Source organism: Euleptes europaea, chromosome 18 (genome assembly GCF_029931775.1).
Source record: "Euleptes europaea isolate rEulEur1 chromosome 18, rEulEur1.hap1, whole genome shotgun sequence".
Classification (NCBI taxonomy): domain Eukaryota; kingdom Metazoa; phylum Chordata; class Lepidosauria; order Squamata; family Sphaerodactylidae; genus Euleptes; species Euleptes europaea.
The window spans coordinates 34,066,634-34,085,817 of record NC_079329.1 but is presented as its reverse complement, the minus strand read 5'-3'; the positions used below and the strand labels follow the sequence as shown (position 1 = coordinate 34,085,817).

General features: G+C 46.8%; 1 protein-coding gene across 1 annotated transcript in view; it reads right to left on the bottom strand.

The window, feature by feature from the left end:
* Window positions 1–1,602: 1,602 nt before the first annotated feature.
* Window positions 1,603–19,184, bottom strand: part of RUNDC3A (RUN domain containing 3A) — a 31,029-nt gene continuing 13,447 nt past the window's right edge. The window contains exons 4-11 of the mRNA XM_056863334.1: window positions 18,871–18,956; window positions 17,532–17,621; window positions 13,940–14,020; window positions 12,346–12,511; window positions 8,772–8,929; window positions 7,837–8,001; window positions 4,624–4,730; window positions 1,603–1,765 (exon numbers count right to left, since the gene is read on the bottom strand). Coding sequence (XP_056719312.1) covers window positions 1,623–1,765; window positions 4,624–4,730; window positions 7,837–8,001; window positions 8,772–8,929; window positions 12,346–12,511; window positions 13,940–14,020; window positions 17,532–17,621; window positions 18,871–18,956 — 996 coding nt within the window. The 3' untranslated portion in view covers window positions 1,603–1,622. The remainder of the gene's footprint in view (window positions 1,766–4,623; window positions 4,731–7,836; window positions 8,002–8,771; window positions 8,930–12,345; window positions 12,512–13,939; window positions 14,021–17,531; window positions 17,622–18,870; window positions 18,957–19,184) is intronic.

The following is a 19,184-nucleotide window of genomic DNA, read 5'->3' as shown; positions in this document are numbered from 1 at the left end:
CTTATGGTGGCCCCGTAAGGTTTTCAAGGCAAGAGACATTGAGAGGTAATTTGCCATTGCCTGCCTCCACATCATGACCCTGGTATTCCTTGGAGGTTCTTTCCAGCTGAACTTGTTTCTTCTACTCATCCATACAAAATTGTTTCAGTTGCATCCCTGATGCTTGACTATATTGTTGTTCTAGGCTTTGAGAAGTTAGACGCTTTACCATTTAGTTGGAAAAAGAAGAGAGGGTGTCAAGAACTGCCGGTTTTCCTACGCTAAATGAACCCTGGCAATCTTGCAAGTGTTAAATTCTTGGTGACTACAGACCTTGAAATGGCCCTGAGCCTATTTGTGTGGACGATGAGCATTAGACAAGAAGCTTCAACAAACCTTACCCATTTTTACAGTCATCTTATTCTGTTTTAATGTTTCCCATTGACTCTAACAGAGTTTCCCCAGCTGCTGTGCCATTACAGTTTCTCAGGTGAGGGGCAGGTTGCAATTCCATCTGCTACTGGTGCGTTCGTAAGACTGCTCTACCACCATGTCGCACTGGAGCTGGATCATAGGGAGGAGTCCGGTTGTGCTTCGCTTGCAAGCAACGTCCCCAGCTAGCCGGGCCTCAGAATTCGCCCCTTCCCCAGTTGTCCTCTTGGTTCCGCTACTAGAACGTTCTATTGGGCTAGCAACATGCAGGAGAAACAGAGAGGGGAGCAGGTTTCTATCAGTGGTCTCCAACAGGACAGAGGAAGACGGAGGCTTCGCGGAAACCAGAAAAACGCAGACGACCAGAACTCCTTTCTACAGCAAGAAGGTAGCACGTTTGCTTGGATGATGTGGCGTGAGGGTGGGGGGAAGCAGAATGGGGTGGGGGTGAAAGGAAAAGGGATGCTTTAATGCCTCCCTCCCCACATCTGCCTCTCGGCTTGCAGCTCCTCTCCAGGGACATTTCCATGCTGTCTTGAGTTCTCAGGAAGGAGAAAGATGTCCACAGTCCTCAGCGACCTTATTTCTTTGTGCAAATACCCGCCGTGAAGACTGCAAGAAATTCAAACCTGCAGGGGCTTATTTTTCTTCCTTCCCTCTTCCCCAACATAATTTTGCCTTCAGAGCACCCAATAATTTCACTGTGTCCTTTCCAGCCGTAAAACTTTATGCCCCTCTGCTCAACAGCTGTGTCTTCCCTCCCAGAAGGCTGAACGGGCGCAGCTGTAAGATGCCCGAAAGTGAGCCACCCCAAAGCCAAGCTGCCTTTCAGCAATCTCAACCATATATAATATATATATTACATATAATATACACTGCTTCATTTTACAAAAGCTTTTTCGGCAGGTGATCCTCCCAGCTTCTGATGAGGGTGTGGCTTTTTCCTGAATCCTGGATAGGAGAAAAAAGTTCAAAGAGTTTCCCGATTCACAGATCCAGGAAGGAAGTCTGTGTTTATAAGGATGCTCGGTTGAGAATGCGGGGGGTTTGTTGCCCAACTGCACGGCCGGGCTGGATATAAGGTCAGTTGCCCCCTTCCCCCAACTTCAGCCCTCGAGTGAAAGGGACGCTCGGTTTTCCGCTCTGCCTGCCAGCAACCTCTGCTCCCCCTGGGGTGTCTCGCGCGTTCGTAGACCCGGTGCTCTGGCATCTCAGCTGGGGCTGTGCGTGGGGCTGGGTTCGATGCTGTCGCTCACCAGGCATTCGTTGGATTTTAAGCTGGCTAAGGACCTGCAGCTGGGCAGGGAGGCCAAGGAGCCGCAGAGGCCCAGCATCGATGGAGTCGGATCCTTTCCTGAAAAGAAGGATGGGGCAAAGGGAGAAAAGGATGGGGTAAAGCCTTCAGAGGGATGTTCCTTAAAATGGGATCTAAAAGAAGGTGATCATCATCATTATTTATTCTGCAATGGCACAGTATCTGGGTTTAGTCCTGAAAATGAGGGTCCTTCATTTTGCCTGTGCTCCAGAGCAGGGTTGTGGTGGTGGAGGAGGAGGAAGGTAAGCTAACATTTCTTCTGACACAAAGCTTCTTAAACTGTGGGTCACAACCCCATATGGGGTAACTGAATGTGTGGGTCGCGAAAAATTTGGCAACAGTAAAAGGTTTCTTTATGAATTATTATCAGTAAATGTTTGATTTATATACCTATTTTATATACCTATACGGGGTCGCGTAAAAATTTCTCGGGTGAAAAGGGGTCGCGAGTGGGAAACGTTTAAGAAGACCTGTTCTAACAGAGGCTGCCTAACAGAAGTTCTCAGGCCCCAGAGAAATAATGCAAGAAAGCAGAGTGTGGAGCACGTGGAGGGCGCCTTTCCTTTCTCAATGAATAGATTGAATAGGCCGGCTTGTTTCAATGGCTTGTTCTTTGTTATATTGTTAACTTGCCATTAAAATAATGAGCCAGCTTGAGCGGGACTCTGATGAGGTGGCATAAAAATGGCTTAAATAAATGAACGGAGAGGGCTTCCTGGAGCAGAAAGTCTTTCTCCACATGGTCTTGAGAAACTGCCCCGGAGAGGGCCAAGTCCTTCAAACTATGCATTTGAATATGCCGCTGGCTTGGTTCTGGATAGTAGAAGAATTTCTTTCCAGACCCTAAACTTGGAGGCACGCGCTCCCCCTTTGTACCCTAAAGATGTGCTGTTGGAGCGTCCCGTGGCAATGTGCTTGGAAAGGACCCCCTCCCCCGCCGCTGCTCTGTGCCTCCATGTGCTCACCTGTGCCTGTCACCATTCAAGTCATGCCTCCAAACTGGAAGCAGGTAAGCGCCCAGGAGTGGCTTGTCTAGGGAGGCAGCCTGCACATTTCCTCTGCAGGCAACTCTGTGCCTGGGTGAAAATGACTGGAAACACACAAAGCCACAGCCGAGCACTCTGCAGATTCATAGCAGGGAGTTTCCTCTTTGGGTAGGAAGTTAGGTTCCAGCAATATTGGATTAATTCACTTACAGTGGCACAGGGGCTGCCAACCTCCAGGTGGTGGGGAGAAAAAAGGCACCTCTGTACTAATACCACAAGGTTAGGAAAACAGTACAGGATAATATATATACACAAAGTGCAAATTTTATGAGCTACTGAGATGAAACAAGGACCATATACATGACACATACAAAGCACAAATATATACAATATATACAATCCGCATAAAGCAGAAATGATTCCAAAGGTCTCAACAGAGTACCAGGTAAGTATTAGTATTGTAATCTTTGTGTATCCATTGATGATTGTGGCTTTATATGGACTTTATACACATAAAGCAGAAATGATTCCAAAGGTCTCAACAGAGTACCAGGTAAGTATTAGTATTGTAATCTTTGTGTATAAAGTCCATATAAAGCCACAATCATCAATGGATACACAAAGATTACAATACTAATACTTACCTGGTACTCTGTTGAGACCTTTGGAATCATTTCTGCTTTATGTGTATAAAGTCCATATAAAGCCACAATCATCAATGGATACACAAAGATTACAATACTAATACTTACCTGGTTGTTGAGACCTTTGGAATCATTTCTGCTTTATGTGTATAAAGTCCATATAAAGCCACAATCATCAATGGATACACAAAGATTACAATACTAATACTTACCTGGTACTCTGTTGAGACTTTTGGAATCATTTCTGCTTTATGCGGATGGTATATATTGTATATATGTGTGCTTTGTATGTGTCATGTATATGGTCCTTGTTTCATCTCAGTAGCTCATAAAATTTGCACTTTGTGTATATATATTATCCTGTACTGTTTTCCTAACCTCCAGGTGGTGGCTGGGGATCTCCCGCTATTACAACTGATCTCCAGGTGACAGAGATCGGTTCCCCTGGAGAAAATGGCCGCTTTGGCCATGGGACTCCTTGCCATTGAAGTCCCTCCTCAGGCTCCACCCCCAAAATCTCCAGGTAATTCCCAAACCAAAGCTGGCATCCCTATGTGGCACACCAGAATGCCCCAGAACACAGCTGGGGAATGATAACAGATTCTGCTGCCCCAGAGGACCCTTTCTTTTGAGCCAGGGTTTAGCCTCACAATTCCTGAGCGTGTGCAGAAAGTCCCTTCCCTCACTTTCAGCCAGCATTTGGGTTGCCAACCTCCAGGTGGCACCTAGAGAGCTCCCACTATTACAATGTATCTCCAAACAACCAAGATCAATTCGCCTGGAGGAAATGGCTGCTTTGGAGGGTGGACTCTGTAGCATGATACCCTGCTGAGGTCCCTCCCTTCCCCCTCTCCCCAAACCCCACCTTCCTCAGGCTCTACCCCAAAATCCCTGGGTATTTCCCAACCTGGAGCTGGCAGCCCTAGCCAGCACCCACACATCTGTAGCAGGGGAGGGGGAAGACTTACAGGACCTGACTTGCAGGTAGGGTTGCCAGGTCCCCTCTTCGCCACCAGTGGGAGGTTTTTGGGGCGGAGCCTGAGGAGGGCGGGGTTTGGGGAGGGACTTCAATGCCATAGAGTCCAATGGCCAACGTGGCCATTTTCTCCAGGTGAACTGATCTCTATCAGCTGGAGATCAGCTGTAATAGCAGGAGATCTCCAGCTGGCACCTGCAGATTGGCAACCCTACTTGCAGGCCGCTGCAATCTCCGGGGACTTTCCCCTTTTTGTAAATAAAGCACAAAAGCCCGTATGGAAATGCTTACCCAGAGGTCCCCAGGGCTCTCCTTCACGCTTCCCATCACCCAGTCGTTGAGAATCGGAGCTCAGGCTGATCTCTGCCGAGAGCTGATCGGTGCTCATGAAGCTGTGCCTGAGAGGGACAGAAAACGGAGCGGGTCACCAAAGACGCTTCCCAAGACACACAGCAGGATCGAACTAGTGAGCAGCTGGGCTGGAAACCAGCTCTGATTACCTCTGATCCAGAGGGCCTGTTTTTACTCTGTCTTCTCAAGAGGAAACCCCTTTATTGGTCACTGGTGCCATTTAAACGTTCCTGTAAAATTAAAGCTCTATCCCTGCAGAGGCTTATAAAATAACATCTTTCTGAAATTTATACCTTCCCCCTTCTCAGTCATAAAGGGTCCCTCAAGTGGCTGATAAACTTGTGCAGCATAGTTTTAAAAAAACTATCTATTATTGAGCCAGATTCATAGGTCAAGAGGGTGTTCTTGAGGCTGGCCCTTGCATAAACTATGTTGAGTGCACAAGCTTGAGGGGCACAAAGATCCCCGTTCAGTCTTTATGCATGCATTAAGATAAAACTCATCCCTTTTTCCCTACTGTGCCCCGGGTTTTTGCTCATGAGGTCCAGTACATCTGCCAGAAGAAACATGTTTCCTCATCTCGGTTACCTTTATCAGATTGGGATGGTGATCTCTAAAATGCACAATATATCTCCTCCCCAAGCACTGCAAGGGATCTTTTCTTCACCCAAAAAACAGCAGGTTTCTAGTTCTCATGGCAAACTGGCCATTGGTTGCAAACACAAGAACCTGACATCTGAGTGGTCTTCCTGTGGTCCTCTAGAAAGAAGCACAGATCTGTTGTTGCAATTCCATCTTCTGGCTGGTTTGTGAGCCCTTATAGAACGGCCTTTTATTTATATGCTGTTGCTGCTTTTTGGGACTAGAATAATAGAATCATAGAGTTGGATGGGGCATTCAGGCCATCTAGTCCAACCCCCTGCTCAATGCAGGATCAGCCTAGAGCATCCCTGACAAGCCTCTGCTTAAAGACTCCCAGTGAGGGGGAACTCACCACCTCCCTAGGTAGCTGATTCCACTGTTGAACAACTCTTACTGAAAAATTTTCCCCCCCTAATATCCAGCCGGTACCTTTCCACCCTCAATTTAAAGCCATTATTGCGAGTCCTATCCTCTGCTGCCAACAGGAACATCCCCCTGCCCTTCTCTAAGTGACAGCCCTTCAAATAGTTAAAGAGAGCAATCATGTCCCCCCTCAGCCTCCTCTTCTCCAGACGGAACATTCCTTAGACTTTCCTCATAGGGCAGGGGTGGGGAACGTCAGGCCTGGGGGCCGTTTAAGGCCCACGAAATCGTTTGGTCTGGCCCTTTGTGGGTCCTGGCAGATCTCTAGCTCAGAAGGATCTAAGACTGGTGATCTGCTCCCTCCCGCAGACAGGAATAGCCCCTATTCAAGGCAGATGTGAGTTTGTTTTTCTAAGACAAGGAAACTTTTTTCCCCCTTTCAGAAGAGTTGTTAGCTATGGAGCTGCTAGGACCACTTTCCCACCCGAGCCGTGGAGAAACGTATTCCCTCTGTACTACAAGAGGGCTGGGGGTGGAAGTGGCGACAATGGACGGGTTAAAGGGGGCAGGGCCAGAATGCGCGTGGGGGGTGAGTTCTTAGCCAGTGTGTCCTCATTTCATCCCTGCAGGCGGAGGTAGCAGGAGCCGGCTGTAGAATCTGGCCCCGACCATGCGGAGCAGGAGCAACCAGCGTGTGGCTGGATGGCTACACCTGTCTGGTGCAACAGACCATCCTGTGCCACCAGGTGGGCAAGTGAGCCACCGGTTGGATGCCTGCCTGCTTGCCCGCGCCCAGGGGGGGGTCATCTGGGCAGCTGCCTGCTTGGGGCTTGGTCGGTACCTCCTCTCCCTTCTGGTTCTTTCCCCTCTAAGTCCTGCAAAAGACGCATAGAGCGGGAAAGTGCCGGATCGGGGCATTACTGGACCGGGCTACTTCGCCTACAAGCCCCGAGTGGCTTGTTGCTCACTCATGTGTTTGCTGCCCTGCCTGAATCTCTCAAGCCCAGCTGGGGACCGGCAGAGCTCAAAAGCGAGTTGTTCTACGCAGCAGACACTCGGAGCCGTCTCTGGTCATGCCTCTTAGCTAAATGTTTGACTAAATATAGCAGGGTAATTTTTAAGTTGATAATTTTCTATGGCCCGCGAATGATGTTATAAATATCCAAATGGCCCTTGGCAGAAAAAAGGTTCCCCACCCCGTCATAGGGCTTGGTTTGGTCTACTTGCAAACCAGTCCACATGTGTAAAGTACCAGAGCACCATGCCCTTCACCTTCCTTTGATTGCACATTGGGTTGGATCCTGTCTCTAAATCCCATGCACAGAAGCACAACTTCCTCAACTCCCAGCGCAAGCCCCAAATGCTTTTGAAATGCTGCTCCTGAGGAATGGGGAACCTCAAGGAACAACATGAGGAAAGACCTGGAGAGCTGTGAAACAGGAGGAGATTGCCCCACCTCTTATACATGCAGATCTTCTCGGAGCAGCTGTATGGGAAGGCAAAGTCATTGATCAATGGGGATGATTCCTTTTTAGCACAAACACCTCCAACACACACACGCTCCTATGAGCTTCCCATCACCTGGCTCAGCTACCCCTCGTGCTCCATGCTTGAAGCCCCCTCCCCACTGGTGAGTTCACAACCCTAGCTCTTCTTCTTCTTCTTCCTGTCACATGATTGTAATGTCATGTGCTTGCAGCTCAGAGTGCTGTGCTACCGTCATAGAAACATAGAGCTGGAAGGGACCTCAAGGGTCATCTAGTCCAACCCCCTGCACAAAGCAGGAAATTCACAACTACCCACTCCCCCAGTGACCCCCTGCTCTATGCCCAGAGCAAGGCAAAAAACCTGCAGGATTCCTGGCCAATCTGGCCTGGAGGAAAATTCCTTCCTGACCCCAGAGTGGCGACTGACATTACCCTGGGCATGTAAGAAGGCCTCGAGAGCCAAGCACTGACTCATCCCTTCCTGCCCTCCCTCTCATGACAGACAGACAGAATCAGCATTGATTCATCGTAATCAGCATGACCGTCTTGGGGTTATAGGTAGGTTTAGAATGACCACTGGACTAGATGGCTTTTTTCTTCCATTTCCCACTGTGAGTCAGCTTCTCAAAGGAGGAACAGTCCTTTTTACGCCCATGCTTACCTTCTGTACATTTTGGCTTCTGAGCGACCTTCGTTGCCATTCAGAGTACCCAAGGAGGGCCACTGGTTCACCAAGGGTGCCGCCATTTCCTTGGAGAGTTGGGTAAACTGGCTGTTGTCGGAGGGGATGAGGCCCGTCCTGAGAGCAGAGTGGGAGGAGGGAAGTCTGATCAGGGAGGAGGGAATGCAGTCCATCAGCTCAAGGCAAGGGAACCAGAGATCATTACAGTGTCCATTCACACCCCCCCCCTTAATTCAGTCCCTTAACTGGGCAAGATGAGCACACCTTAGTTTACGATGAGAAGACTGCAGTCTTCCGTAGTCTACTTTCTCTCTTTTTTCTACTACAAGTCAGTCTGTCAGTAGGAGTGGGGAGGCCAACCCGGTTCACTAGATTAGAGTTTGCCGCTATTAACCACTATGACATGCTGACTCTCAACTGGGTTGTCTTCTTGCCACAGGACAACCCTGTTGTGAATTATTGCTATAATGCAATATCCAGCCATGTCCAGAGGCAGCCTGGGACAGAGGGACAGAATGCGCTGGGCTTCAGAAGTCCTTCTGCTGTACAGTCTTATGGACAAAATATGCTGAGAGTGGAGTGGCAATCTAAGTCTGACGAAAACACACCCCTTTCAGTATGGGCCAGGCCAGCAATGCTCAGGAACAGCATCTCCCAGTCAATGTAAAGTAGAAGGGGACGGGCTGTGACTGAGTGGAAGAGCCTCTGCTTTCCTTGCAGAAGATCCCTGGTTCCATCCCTGGCATCTCCAGCTAAAAAGACCAGGCAGTAGGTAATATGAAAGACCTCCACCTGAGACCCTGGAGAGCCACTACCAGTCTGAGTAGACAAGACTGACCTTGATGGACTGATGGTCTGATACAGTGTAAGGCAACTTCAATGTGAGAAGAGACCTGGGGGCTTGGCCTACTTACAGCTGCTCTTGCAGTTCCAAGATGACGCCCTCCAGCTCCCGTTTCTCAAACTGGTTCTGCACTTTCACCTCTTCCAGCCTCAGCTGCAATCGCTTGTTCTCTGCCTCCAGGTCCTTTAGCTGGGACTCTCTGAGCCGAACAAGCTCCTCCAGGTAGCCCTGGGACACAAGACACAGGTGTTCCATGGTGGGGAGTCAAGGGGGGGAGAAATGCTTTACTATGCAGGTGGAAGGTGAAATCAGTTGGCCAGGTAAGCAAAAATATGCCACCCCACGAGGGTTGCCTGGCAGGTGTGTGTGTGTGTGGGGGGTCAGGGTTGGGTTGCCAGCTCCAGGTTGGGAGACCCCTGGAGATTTGGGGATGGAGCCTGCAGGGGGAAGGGACCTCAGTGGAGTACAATCAAAGCAGCAATTTTCTCCAGGGGAATTGATCTCTGTAGTCTGGAGATGAGCTGTAATTCCAGGGGATCCCCAGGTCCCACCTGGAGGCTGGCATCCCTACACCCCAAACAAATAATGTGACTATATAACACCTGTATTACAAAAAGGTATATAATACAATATAATAAGTGTATATGGAAAACAGTATATACCAATAATTGTGTATGGAAAATGCAAAAAACAAAATAATTTATTAGTATAAATATAGGAATCTGGCATGTAAGTGCAAAACAGCTATGATGTAAAATAACTGATCCCATCTGTTGGGTGTTCAAGAAGATATACAATCACCAGGCAGGTCCAATTACCCTGGTTCACCCCAGGTCATGGGATAAATTGTCTCCGACAATCATATTCAGTTTTGTGAAGTCATTTGCACAACTTTGGGGAGACGCAGAACAATGTTTCAGGGGAAGGGAGTACCTGAATCCCACACTTGGGACATGAGTTTATGCATCAAGAGCCCCAAGACTATTTACAATTATACATTTTGCTTAAACAATTTTTTTTTTGCAGATGCACAAACTTATTTTGAGGTTTGAGTTCCTGATCAGATTTCAGGAATGAAGCAATTCAAATATTGGGGAGTGAGAGAAAGAGATAACTATCATTTCCAGATTTTGCTGAAACTAGGGTTCTTCATGAAACTTCTGGAATGTTTTAGACCCTAAAACTCCCCTATTTTTTTAGGCCCTTGAGTATCTGTTTCAGCTCAGGATACATTTTGCCAGCCCACAGATCTTTACTTCAGTCCCCAAATTTTTATTTCCTGGGAAAGCTATTTTGATATCTGCTGTGGAGCAGAGCAGTGTGGAAAAAGAATATCCCACCCTTGGATAGGGTTGCCAAACTCCATTTGGTGGCTGGAGTTCTCCTAGGTCGGATTACAACTGATCTCCAGGCAACAGAAATCTGTTCACCTGGAAAAAATGGCCACTTGGAAACGTGGACAGTATGGCATTATACCCTGCTGAGGTTTCTCCTCTCCTCAAACCCCACCCTCTCCAGGTTCCACCCCCAAAATCTCCAGGTATTGCCCAATCCAGAGCTGGCAAATTTACCCCTGGATTATGGTTGTCCAGGTCCCTTTTCGCCACTGGCGGGAGGTTTTCTTGGTGGAGCCTGATGAGGGTGGAGTTTGGGGAGGGGAGGGACTTCAATGCCATAGAGTCCAATTTCTAAAGTGGCCATTTTCTCCGGGTGAAATGATCTCTACCGGCTGGAGATCAGTTGTAACAGCAGGAGATCTCCAGCTAGTACCTGGAGGTTGGCAACCCTACCCTGGATCCTGGATAGCAGTCAAGCTGTTGAAATTTGGGGACAGGGATCTTGCTATTTCTCATGCTCTTCCAACCTCGTTCCTGCTGTTCTGAATGAGATCTAGACAGTTCAGGGGCACATTAGGGTTGCCAGGTCTCTCTACGCCACCGGCGGGAGGTTTTGGGGGTGGAGCATGAGGAGGGCGGGGTTTGGGGAGGGGAGGGACTTCAATGCCATAGAGTACAATTGCCAAAGTGGCCATTTTCTTCAGGTGAACAGATCTCTGTCAGCTGGAGATCAGTTGTAATAGCATAAGAACATAAGAAAGGCCCTACTGGATCAGACCCAGGCCCATCAAGTCCAGCAGTCTGTTCACACAGTGGCCAACTAGGTGCCTCTAGGAAGCCCACAAACAAGACGACTACAGCAGCATTATCCTGCATTATTCCACAGCACCCAATATAATAGGCATGCTCCTCTGATACTAGAGAGAATAGGTATGCAGCATGACTAGTATCCATTTTAACTAATAGCCATGAATACCCCTTTCCTCCATGAATATGTCTACTCCCCTCTTAAAGCCTTCCAAGTTGGCAGCCATCACCACATCCTGGGGCAGGGAGTTCCACAATTTAACTATGCGTTGTGTGAAAAAATACTTCCTTTTATCTGTTTTGAATCTGTCACCCTCCAGCTTCAACAGATGACCCTAGTATTATGGGAGAGGGAGAAAAACCTCTCCCTGTCCACTCTCTCCAAACCATGCATAATTTTATATTCCTCTATCATGTCACCCCTTAGCCACCTTCTTTCCAAGCTAAACAGCCCTAAGCGTCTTAACCGCTCCCCATAGGACAGTTGCTCTAGTCCCCTAATCATTTTGGTTGCTCTTTTCTGCACCTTCTCAAGCTCTGTAATATCCTTTTTTAGGTGCGGTGACCAGAACTGTACACAGTATTCCAAGTGTGGTCTCACCATAGATTTGTACAAGGGTAGTATGATATCAGCAGTTTTATTCTCTATTCCTTGTCTAAATATGGCCAGCATGGAATTTGCCTTTTTTACGGCAGCCGCACACTGGGTTGACATCTTCATTGAGCTATCCACTACCACCCCAAGATCCCTTTCTTGATCTGTCACTGCCAGCACAGATCCCATCAGTGTATATGTGAAGTTGGTATTTTTTTGCCCCCATATGCATCACTTTACTCTTGCTCACATTGAATCTCATTTGCCATTTTAATGCCCATTCTTCCAGTATGTAGAGATCCTTCTGGAGATCTCCAGCTAATACCTGGAGGTTGTGTGATATGAAGCAAATATGCACTGGTACTAACAGGATAGGAAAACTCTAGTACTGGGCTCAAAGATGGTGCATTTAGACTGAATACTTGTATTAAACTGCTATTATTGCATCTACTAAGATAAATGATGTATATTAAGAAGATATTAGCTGATGAAGTTGCAATTATGCAGTGAAAACGCTCGTGAACATCCGGATGGCATTACTGTGGACCTTCTCTCCTTTTGTTCCATTTTGGGGTTACTATCTGAAGAAACTACCTTGAGATAAGACTTTCACTTATTCTGATAGAGACCTACCTTGAAAGAGACTTTCCAATTCTCCCTTGTGGATTCACTTGTATATATTCTCTTTGATGTTTGCACTTGTTTGTAGATGTTAACGTTCACAATATATGTTTGCATAGTTTGCTTGTGTATTTATTTATCTTGTTTGGTGAGCCCAGTACTAGAGTTTTCCTAATACCTGGAGGTTGGCAACTCTAGGACACATACATGTGCAGCTCCTGAAAACGAAGGAGGAAGGGGGGAGCTAACAGAGAGCTATGCCCTGTCACTTGACTGCCAGGTACCTTTTGTGCGTAAACGATGCGAAACTTCTGCTCCATCTTGCGCCATTTGTTGCGCCAGCTGTCTTCCACAGCCATCAAGGGTAAGTAGGGGTGGTCAGGAGAACTGTCCTCACTGGTACTGCTCTCCAGGCTGCGACGGTCCTCCTCATCACTTAGGTAATCGTAGCTGCCCACAGAGAGCGAGACATTCAGGGTGAAGGATGCTCAGAGGGCGAATGGTTCCCTATTCCTTAACAGGAGGAAGTGCTTGGGGTGTTTTTACAACTCCTGCTAAAGAACGCCTTTCAGATCGGGGAACACATGCAGCAGAATGACCTGGTACAGTCCTGAAGCGAAAACAGTGAGCTCTGCCATTTCAGATGACACGTGGAGGGATACCATATTTGAATGCTCTCCCACATTAAAAAAGAAAGAAAACTTCCTACAAGAAAAACAGTGTATACACAGGTTCTGTCCCATCTCTCTCCTCACTATACATTTTCTATTTACATGAAGCTTAAAAAAAAAAAGAGAGTACTGAAAGGTGGCATTCCCCTTACTTTAGTAGTCCCTTCTAAACATCTTACCACATTCTGATACCATCTCAGTCTGAAATGTGCCGCTTGTGGAGGTGATTAATATGGGGCAGAAAGTCGAATCTTTCAATTCAATAAATTTGTGACTCAATTACAGACGTGCAAAAACTGATTCAACAGTTGTGTGAACAGTTTTGGTTGTTATTTCCTGGTGGTGTCCAATATTTAAGAGCAAAGATATTTGATACTGGTATCTAACACAGCATTTTTTTTTTGCTGTCAAGTCACAGCTGATTTATGGCGACCCTGTAGGGTTTTCAAGGCAAGAGATGTTCAGAGGCATTGCCTGCCTCATGGCCCTGGAATTCGTTGGAAGTTTCCCAACCCAAATACTTGCCAGGGTCAAGGGGCTGAAAGTGTGTGACTGGCCCAAGGTCACCCAGCAGGTTTCCATGGCAAAGTGGGAATTCAAAGAAGAGTTGGTTTTTATATGCCGACTTTCTCTACCACTTAAGGAAGAATCACCTTCCCTCCCCCTCCCCACAACAGACACCCTGTGAGGTAGGTGGGGCTGAGAGAGCTCTAAGAGAACTGTGACTAGCCTAAGTTCACCCAGCTGGCTTCATGTGGAGGAGCGGGGAAACCAACCCAGTCCACCAAATTAGAGTCCGCTGCTCATGTGGAGGAGTGGGGAATCAAACCCGGTTCTCCAGATTAAAGTCCACCGCTCCAAACCACCGCCCTTAACCACTACACCACACTGGGTTTCCCAGATCCTAGTATGACACCTAAACCACTACACAACACTGGCTCTCAACACAACATAGGGCACTTTATATTAATTTCTGAGTCCACACACTCTAAAGATTTTCTCTATTAAAACTGTGCATTTGCTCTCTCTGTCTCTCACACACACACCACAAATGGAATTCTACCTAAGAGCTGAAAATTCATTCAGAATGGTAACTTGTAAATCTCTGGGTTCACCTGGCTCAGGGTTTCTCTGATGTTGTTTTTCCAGCTCTGGGCACTTATACTTGCGTTCCCCCCAAGCTATCCCCTCATCCAGTAGCTGTTACCTCTGTGTAAACTTCAGGTATGGAGTATAGTCGATGACCACGGGCGTCTTGCCATCCATGATTTCCCCTTTCAAGCAGAAACTGCAAAATACAACCAGGATAGGGAATGCAGGCAAGGCAAAACAAATTCTCTGTAGGTGCCTCCGGGTGCCCTGTATGGAAACTCAGATGGCGTAAGAATAATAAAAGCATAACATCACGGGTGCCCTGCTGGATCAGACCAGTGGTCCATCTAGTCCAGCATCCTGTTTCACACAGTGCCTGACCACTGTGTGGGAAGACTGGAATATCTATGGGTTATCGACAAGCTGCCAATGAAGAAGAGGTCAAGCGCTACAAAAGGGATCTCCAATGCAGTGTCCGTGTGGGGTTGCCAACCTCCAGGCTGTTGAAGCTGTTGATCTCCCACTTGACGTGCTCCTCAAGGATTCACAGAATTATACTGGAATTATACAGGGACCCCAAGAGGTCTTTCCATTGGTCTACTATGCCCTAAGAAAATTGAATAGATTATTGGCTGATGAAGCCCGATGCGAAATGTGTCAAAAAACATCTAGATCTCTGGAGAGGGAAATTATGGATGTATATGAGGATGGCCAAATTAACAGAATTCTTACATGAGAATGATATGGAAGAATTTAAAAAAACTTGGGCAAAGGCCATCACATATTGGGATAAAATGGCAAAAATGGATTTTACTATTTTAGTAAGTTATAGAAACAAGTTTACTTACTTTTCTATTATTACTATTAACAATTTTCAAAACTCACTTCTGCGGAAGTCAGGTGAAGGGTCACTTTTTAAGGTGGGTGGAGGGTCAAAAGGGTATTTTTGCTTTGTTGAATTTTATAACCTTGTATAATTATAATTGATACTTTTATAATTGATACTCTTTTGTATTTTCTTTTTTTATCTTTTTTTGTTATTATTGTATTTGTTTATTTTGTTTTATATTATAAAAAAATTATATTAAAAAAACATCTAGATCGCACATTCCCTTGGATCATTATCTGCACCCCGATCAGTGGAATTTCCGTTTGTCCGCAGCAAGAACATCTGCCTTAGCCCGGCTGCCTGCTGACGTCATGGCTGTTTCGGGCAGGACTGTTATACTGGGACAGCTTCGGCGTCCTCCGGACTTTGGCGCTCCGCGTCTTTTCAGGCTGACAGATGATTATGTGTTCATAGTTGTTAGAAAGGTGTTTCTGCGCCTTCTCATTTGCTTTTGTAGAATGGTGTTTTGTGCTTTGCACTCAATATTTAGATGTTGTAATTTAGACAACGAATGCAGTGAGTTTATGGAGCCTTCTGCTGTATATTTTGATGGGTTGAGCCAACTTTAACAGCCTAGTTGGGGTATTTTGTACCCAGCCTCCAGGTTGTAGCTGGAGATCTCCCGCTATTACAACTGATCTCCAGCCGACAGAGATCAGTTCCCCTGGAGAAAATGGCCACTTTGGCAATTGGACTCTATGGCATTGAAGCCCCTCCCCTCCCCAAACCCCACCCTCCTCAGGCTCCACCCCAAAAATCTCCAGGTATTTCCCAACTCTGAGCTGGCAACCCTAGGTTACCAACTCCAGGATGGGAAATTCCTGGAGACTTGGGGCGAAAATGCACGGTCGCTTTAGCCTCCTTTCTTCCCTGTTCTAGCCAGGATTCAGCCAGGATCGAACGCACATTCGTGCGTTCGATCCTGGCTGAATCCTGGCTGGAACAGGGAAGAAAGGAGGCTAAAGCGACCGTGCGTTTTGGCCCTTGGGGGTGGAACCTGGGGAGGGCAGGGTTTGGGAAAGGAAGGGGCTTCAGTGGGGTATAAAGCCATTTTTCCCCCAGAGAAACATCTCTTTAGTCTGGAGATCAGTTGTAATACTGGGAGATCAGCAAGCCCCACCTGGAGGTTGGCCGCCCTGCACCTATGGTCATCCTAGTGCCCACCAGTGTTTCCTGGTGCCCACTTCTGACTTTTCTCCACCTCAGTTGAGCAGCCAGTGTGTCAGAAGTCCCGAGGAGACACCACCTTTGTGTCTGCAGGGAGCACCCATTTGGAAACAGCTGCCTCCGTTATAGGAGTACATTTGGCTTTTAACCACCCAGTGCTTTGTGTAACCTTCAATATCTTGTCATTGGCCTTGTCCCAATGGCAGCCATTTGGCGATTGACCCTACCCACCCTCAGCAGCCGTTTTATGGTGGAACCACTGCAAACCAGGGCATAAAAACAACACTCAGAAGCCTCAACTGATATCCATAAAACAGTCCTCAGGCTAGAAGTAAACCATAAAAATGGCTTTTAAAGTTTGTATCCTTCAGTTAAAAGATGAGATGAAGAGAAATTATTATTTAAGCATTATTGCAAGTGCATTAAGCTTCATATTTTCACATTCACTGCTGTCTCTCTTCCCTCCCCGCAACGCTGTTTCTTCGGTGTCTGTTTTAAATTGTAAACTCTTGGGAGCAGAGACCTTTCTGTGTTTGCCTCTGAAACTCTGTGAGGTGCCATTCACGCTGACGTTTTGAACTTCTTCATCTTCTTCCTCAACATTTTCAAAATGCTACCTGCACCCGGAATGGATTGAAATCTTGGCCCTTTCTTCTGTAATGGTGAAATCTGCAACGTCCAGTCTGGATTTTGTACTGGCTGTACAGAAATGCCTTCAGGACTACATTGTGCATGCCTCTCTTTTAAGCAGAATCCTTACAATGGTGTTGGACTGCAGACCCTTAATTTTTCATATTGATCAGTTACTAGTACCGTACAGGAAGCCAGTTGGTGGGAAAGACTGCTTCCGAGCATGTGCAGAGTGCATATTCTTCCTTCACCACAGACAAAGCCTCCATTGGGGTGTTAGTATAGTGCACTAACATAAGAACATAAGAAAGGCCCTGCTGGATCAGACCAAGGCCCATCAGGTCCAGCCGTCTGTTCACACAGTGGCCAACCAGGTGCCTCTAGGAAGCCCACAAACAAGGCGACTGCAGCAGCACCATCCTGCCTGTGTTCCACTGCACCCAAAATAATAGGCACGCTCCTTTGATACTAGAGAGAATAGGTATGCAGCATGACTAGTATCCTTTCTACCTAATAGCCTCCATGAATATGTCCACTCCCCTCTTAAAGCCCTCCAAGCTGGCAGCCATCACCACATCCTGGGGCAGGGAGTTCCACAATTTAACTATGCGTTGTGTGAAAAAATACTTCCTTTTATCAGTTTTGAATCTGTCACCCTCCAGCTTCAACAGATGACCCCGTGTTCTGGTATTATGGGAGAGGGAGAAAAACATCTCCCTGTCCACTCTCTCCAAACCATGCATAATTTTATAGACCTCTATCATGTCTCCCCTCAGCCGCCTTCTTTCCAAGGGCCTCAAAAGTGAGAATGAAAGAGCAGCAATATCAGGTGAGTCTGTCTAAGTTTCTCTCACATGTAATTTCAGTCATACAGATGAAGAGTGTCATCCTAAGTACAGCTACATCAGTTGCTTAGTCTTAGACCGGTGTACCTCTACTTAGGATGGCACCGAAAATGTGTCAAGTAGCCCTTAAAGAATGGATGTTCTAGGACAGAGGGAGAGAAGGGGTCAGCACATACCTGAAGTCTATGGCACTGAGGCCGATCAGCATCCCTGTGAGGACAGTGGATTCTTCTCTTAGCATAATGGCCCCATCGTCATAAAACCTTCTGAAAAGAAACGGTGTACATGAGACAGACTGTTAATTCAATGGGTGGTGGGGTTCCCAAGGGCTTAAATCACAGATCTTTCCCATAAAACATCTGGCATTTTGTTGAGAAACCCGACCACTGGCACAGAACTTTCACTGCTTTGCGGAAGCCGCTCTCATGTCAATTGGGTGTTTCTTTGCCAGGAAACAGAGAAGTCCTGGACCACCACAGTTACCTCCGGATTAGACTTCCCAACCTGTTTCTGGGACCATCCACCGCTAAGAGGCAGGAAGCTAGGCCAATTGGGTTTGCACCCCAATCCGTGCATTAGTAATCTGGATTCCTGGAATGTGAGAGGTTGCCCACGAAGGCAATCTGGAAGCTCCAGCTGGTGCAGAATTCAGCAGTTTGTCCTCTATCTGGAGTGAGTTGTAAAAACCACATTACTTCTTTTCTGGTTTATCTGGGCTTAATCTAAGGTGCTGGTTATTACCTTTAAAGCTCTGTATGTCTTGCTCGGGCTCTGTGTTTTAGGGGTTGCTGCTCTCTTCATGTGCTTGATCATAGGGCTGCCACCGCCTGGAGAAAACATGTCCTATATGTTCCCAAATGGTGCCTCTGGGGCCATCTAGGAAGCTGTGATTTGGCAAGAGACAGCCAAACAAAAGCTGATTGCCAGACCCATCTGAAAAAGACAGGTTGGCAAGTATCTCCTTATCAACAAAGTGCAACCATTTCCAGTTACTTCCAGACCACTGTGAAAAGCTTTTGTGCCTGTGTTGGACATTTATCTCTTACTTTTATGCCTAACACAGAGCAAGACAAAATATATTATGACTGGTCTGTGAGAATTTAATTTTCTTTTTAGGCCTATAACTGGGGGTTGCTGCAATTCCAGAAGCAGCCAAAAACATTATTCTATTCTTGCAGAGTATACAATTCTCATTGCAGTGCTTCCAAAACCTCCAAAATCAGACCAGAGACAACAGTGGAACAAAGGAAAAAGAATGTGAACATCCTAGGAAATACAGCCACTATCTCGAATACAGTTTGGTATTAGCTCTGGTAGGGTTATCAACAGGCCTGGAGAAACAAAGCTCTGCCTCTTTAACAGAGACTTTATGGGATTCTGTTTACCAGATGATGTTATCTATCTCCATGCCATGAAATGCTTCAACTGTCCATTTCCACACTTCGAGCCTCTGTTAAAGGGACAGGATATTTTTCTCCAGGCCTGTTGGCAACCCTAAGCCCTGGAGGCACTTACCTGGTTGTTCTGGTGTCCCGCAGTGCTGTGGCAATGTACTCGGACATGCGCTTCTCCATTAGAGCCACACGGATCCATGCACGCCCCTACAGTAAAAAAATTATTATTGGAGCTACGAGTCAGAAATTCTCTGGTTTTGAATCTCGCTTTTTCCAGGAAGGCAAGTGGTGACCTTAGGGCAAGACACTCAGTCTCACATCTACAATCTAGGCTGATACTACTGACCTACCTTAAAAGGTTGTTGTAAGGATTACATTTGATCGAAGGCTGGTGCTGCTTCCAAAGTACAGATAATAGATTTACCTTCCTCCAGA